General features: G+C 52.0%; 1 protein-coding gene across 1 annotated transcript; it reads right to left on the reverse strand.

Annotated features, from left to right (window-relative positions):
* CSUI_011324 (casein kinase ii beta) lies at positions 1 to 4,925 on the reverse strand. The gene is made up of 5 exons (XM_068071424.1): positions 3,286 to 4,925; positions 2,822 to 2,932; positions 1,744 to 1,869; positions 722 to 814; positions 1 to 321 (listed from the first exon to the last, which is right to left on the reverse strand). Exons 1-5 carry the CDS (start codon positions 3,790 to 3,792, stop codon positions 109 to 111), a joined length of 1,050 nt encoding a protein of 349 aa, XP_067916600.1. The 5' UTR covers positions 3,793 to 4,925; the 3' UTR covers positions 1 to 108.
* Between the last annotated feature and the right edge of the window lie 30 nt (positions 4,926 to 4,955).

Below are 4,955 nucleotides of genomic sequence, written 5' to 3' on the forward strand. Positions count from 1 at the left end.
CGCTACCTGTTCATAGTTGTATGCCAACCAAACCAAGGGGAACACACCACCAGCTTGGAACACTGACATGCCCTGCCCGGACTCTCTCTGAGGCATGCACTCTCAAACTTAACTTTTCTTCCAAGTAGAACCCGCTCCACTCCCAACAACACCTGCCTTTAGTTCAGTCCCACCCGTCTCTTCGGGCTTCTTCTCTCCTGAGCCTTTCACGGTACCATAACCTGAACGACTCGCGTCGGCTGGAACAGGGACAGTGCCTGAGGAGTCAGGGGCACGCGAGTAGTGCGGCTGTGGCGTAACACAGTCTGCTCCGTACTCGCCCTGCAAAAAAAAGACCCGAGAGAAAGAGACCCATTGTATCATCCGAGGCTGACGTACTTATATGGCACCCCTGTTGAAGGCAGCACAAAAAAACAACGGAGAAAAAGAGCATACGTTAGCACACCTTCCCCATACGCGTACGCCTAGGAAGAAGACGGGCCGAAATATTTGACAAGAAATGGCCGCAGTGCATCTCATCCATGTCATCCGCTCAGCAACACATGTCTGTACGGATATATTTACATCACGTACTTAGCCGGCACAGAAACGACAGCCTACACACACGGATGGGTAGTCGACTCCGTATCAAGCGTTAGTCTAAACAGTACCGCTCCGGACTAAGACGACGCGCCCACTTGAACACGCTCTCTTCGTGCATTTATAATAGAGAAATGCGGACCCGTTCAAGCTTGAGCTGGACAATAGATTTTCGATTATGGACCCGGAAGCCAAAAATTTTGGGCTCATACGCGACGGGGACGTCCAGGGGAACCTGAAAAGAACGTAACGCCAGTCAAGTCACCTCCACGTGAAACCTGGACTGAAACGGGGAAGGAGAGACGAAGACCGAACGTGAAGTGAGAAAGAAACACACGACAATCATAGATTGTGAAGCTTTTAAGAAAATTGTCGAAGGAGTACGGAGAGTGACGCAAGCGAAAATCAGCCCTACACCAACAAGAGAACATTTCCCTGTGTGATTCTCGCGCGCACTATCGGATGTCTGGGAACGGCTCACTGACTACACGGGCACCTCGTGAACGAATCCAGGGTCTACGAGAACCAGTACCTACTCGAGGGGCTTCAGAGCGACAGAAGCCCGTGTCAAGAAACAACGCTAACATGGAGACGCTTGTCACAACTGCAACTAGACGACGCTGAGTCTCCTTCCGTCCCACCAGGAAGAAAAGCAAAAGACTCCAGGCGAAGCCAGTCATACGCGCGCACATCTCCGGAGGTGCAAGCTTGCAACCAGTCACACGAAGCCGGAGAACGAAACAGTGAGGCAAAGGAGCGGAGCACAAACCGTCACTGAGACGTGTGTCAGCAGCCGACAATCACGCTTCATGACCCGACGACTCGAGACTTCCCCTGCTGTGCTCCACCCTACTGTTCTGCGCGCCTCAGCACAGAAGTCCTTTAGACACAGCTCAGCCTCACTACTGTACGTTGAGCTCCCGCAAAAGCATCATTTCATGCACGGATCGTTAGCCTGCAAATCGGGAAGATATAGACTGTCACATCTGCCGCACACCAGGTCAAAAACAACTCCGGAACCACGCTGACGCTAGGTACAAGCTCACTGTCTTCGAGTATAAAAAGGCGTAGGGATGTGACCCCAAACACTGTCACATCGAGTGAGTACGTTTGCTCTGTCTTCTTGACATCTCAGAACCTTCTTGCAGAGAACATGTAACCTACCAGGTTCACGAAGGTCTGCAGGAAAATGTGGGGGAAAGAAGGCCCAAAAAAAGCTCCATCAATGTCCTTCGCTTCTTTCGTACCGTCGCGCATCTCATAAGCCTCTTGACATAAGGGGCAATATAACTGCAACCCACACGCAAACAAGATTTCATGGATCCAAACAGAAAATCGATACTACTTGGGAACAACTCCTACCTTAGGATACGGCAAAATCCGCGGTATGCCCCGAGGCTGTGTTGTTTTTGACAGTCACTAACAGACGAGTGAACATTTAACTGTCATATATAACTCGACCCAGTCGCCTAGTCAGATCAATAAGAGACCCGCTGGCTGCATGGGTGTTAAGTGTCCTGCTGTCAGGACCAAAGTAAAAAGACACGTGGCGCAGAGATATGCCGATAGGTACCACTTACTCTTCCGCGGTTACAAATACCATAAAAAACACTGTCATGCTTCATCGTATTTGTCGGAGCGACACAAATGTCGACATCCCTTCTATCGCAGGTAACAGCAAACACCGTGCGAGGAAAAGGTAGAGACACAACGTAGCTACTGAGGAGCAGCACCGGAAACCAATCTGCAGAAGAATAGCTTCCACTGCCACCAGGTCCGGACACACAGGGGGAGAAGAGAAAGCTCTACGGAACGAGGAGGCAGGGCAGACGTAGAAAAGGAAAGCATCGGTGCAGTTCACCGGTTGAGGCGGGACACCAGTTGCGCACAGACTGAGTTTCACTACTCCGCGACGGGGCTCGAGGAGAAACTTGAACTGTGTCTATCCAAGGAAAGACACTGCTGTACTGGAGAACGTCTCGCTCTAGCGGCACGGCACGGGCAACATCCTATAGGAACATCCCATACACTGAGCACCATCTTATTAACGCCGTCTTCTAATTGAACTTGAAAGTCTGTCTCTTCCAGTGCTGAGGCGTATACGGTAGAGATAACGATCCGCCTAGGTGCTGTCTGTGCCAAGTGCCTGCAGGAGACGAGAAGAGGTGCATCCTGCAGGACGATACGACCAGCACAATGCTGACGCGCAGTCAACGCATCAAACATGGAAAGAAAGGCCTACCCGGAGACGGTGAGAAAGCAGATCAGGAGAAATACCCAGGGGAAGTACAGGATGTCTGTCACAAAGCACGCGGGGGCACTCTCCGAATTGCGCACCTACATACTTCTCTCGCTGAGACAAAATAAACACAACAACCGACTGCTTTTTCCTATTCATTTCACGCCCGGCACCGGCCAACCCGTGACTAGGATCATGATTCCCAACAGCAAAACATCCTGGAGAACCGCACCTGTTTGTGACGTCGGTGAAGTACGGGCATATGCATACATGTCGTTTCGCGATTACAGATGCACGTGGGTGAACCAGCAAGGCACTTGAGCTGGTAATTAAAACAGAGTCCGTTGCAAGACTTGGAGAAGCCGGATGTCTCGAAAAATGGCGTCGACTAACGTTGGTCAAGCCACTAGAAAGGTACCGCGGAACATTCGACTACTAAGAACCCTGGAAAAAAATGCGGAACTAACCATCTGCGCAAGTCCCCGGGGAGTAATAATATAACGCGCATGAATCAGGCCATACAGATCCATTGCATCTCTGTAGACCTCAAGAAAGTGCTGGTCATCAATGTCTTCTTCGTCAGGAGCGGGCCCAAGAATCATGTCCAAGGCGGCATCATAATTGTTGATGAGAGGTTTCAAACCGAATAGATTGAATGAGTCTTTTATGTAGTCTTCATCAACTTCAGCAAAACACTCGTGTCCGTCTAACGCGCAAAACCAAAAAATCCACGACTCCCCCTCTTCTTCGCCATCTTCTTCTTCCTCCTCTTCATCTTCGTCGGAGCCTCGAGAGAACACGGCTGCTGCCGCAGCGGGACCCTCACGTAAACCGGAATGATCGAGTGCATCGGCGCCACCACGAGACGACACCGACCGGCGCACTTCTTCCCCGGCGGGAGTCTCTGCCGGAGGCGACCCGGTGGTGCCACTGCACGTAGCGGACGCAGTAGGGGGAGGCGAGGGGAGGGCCATCGCAAGAAGCAGCAGTATAATCGAGACAGAGGGCGGAAGGACGGCCAGGGAGGGATCGTCTGTGAAAGCGAACGAAAAATGCGTGGAGTGTGTGACTTAAACGGCCGGAACGAGTCCGGCTAACGAGTGAGCTAAAGACAATCAGGGACAGAGGAACGGACGAAAGTATACGAACAAAAACACGGGAGCCTGCGCGTACAGCTGAAGGACAGGAGTGAGCACCTCGTGAAAGGAAAACCCAAAACACAAGGCTCGGCACGGCAGTCACAGGTTGCTCGGACAGGTCGACCAAAACTCCAAGGTCACAGTGCGCAAAAACAAGTACGGTAGGAAGGGCCGGCGGTATGACAGAAACGTGGAGAAAACGGTTCGGACCGTTCTGGAGGCCCTGATACCGGCCAGTACAACCTCTCCGTACTCCCACGCTTCACCAGGAATGCAAGCGCGTGACGAGGATCAGAAGGCCTCAAGTAGATTAGGCGGCACCGGACCCCAAGCAGTGTCCGAGACGGGCTTCTCACACTGCTCGGAGAGTCACTAACCGCACACAGCAGGCGGACCAAAAGCCCAGCACGAGAATTTACTTCAAGATAATGTTGAAGAGGAGAAACCAGGGAAGAAAACGTCCGAGTCAGAACTAGCAAAAGACCCTCAACGAGTCTGAGACCGCCAAGCCGCCGGTGAATCCTCCTTGGCGATAAGAGGCTCCCGAAAGCTTGGGAAGGGACAGCGAAAAAGAAAAAAGAAAAACAAAACAAAAGAACAGGTGTGGAGTGAAGAGAGACTTGTTGAGAAAACGGCAACTTGAAGCTGCCAGCAACGACCGTCCTAGCAGCCTGCGAGTCTCCCCCCCTCAACACCAAAACCACCAGAAAACACTCGTGATCTATCTGCAAGCGAACGGACCGAGATCTCGAAAAGAGTTACTAGGTTCACAGAAGAAGTGAGAGCGCGGAGCTGACAAAGACGACAGCCGCATTCCTGAACACCACGAGAAGGGAAGAGAAGTTGCGACCGGGTGATGTGTTATTTGCATGCCACAGACCACCACTGCAGTGCTCCCTAACGTCTCACCGGAATGCTCTTATCTGCAGGAAATCGATGGGAAGAAGCACCCGGCCCAGGGTTCAGGCCGCTCCGTCGATTTCCTGCAGATAAGAGCA

This window comes from Cystoisospora suis, assembly GCF_002600585.1.
Source record: "Cystoisospora suis strain Wien I chromosome Unknown contig_10851, whole genome shotgun sequence".
Taxonomy (NCBI): Eukaryota; Apicomplexa; class Conoidasida; order Eucoccidiorida; family Sarcocystidae; genus Cystoisospora; species Cystoisospora suis.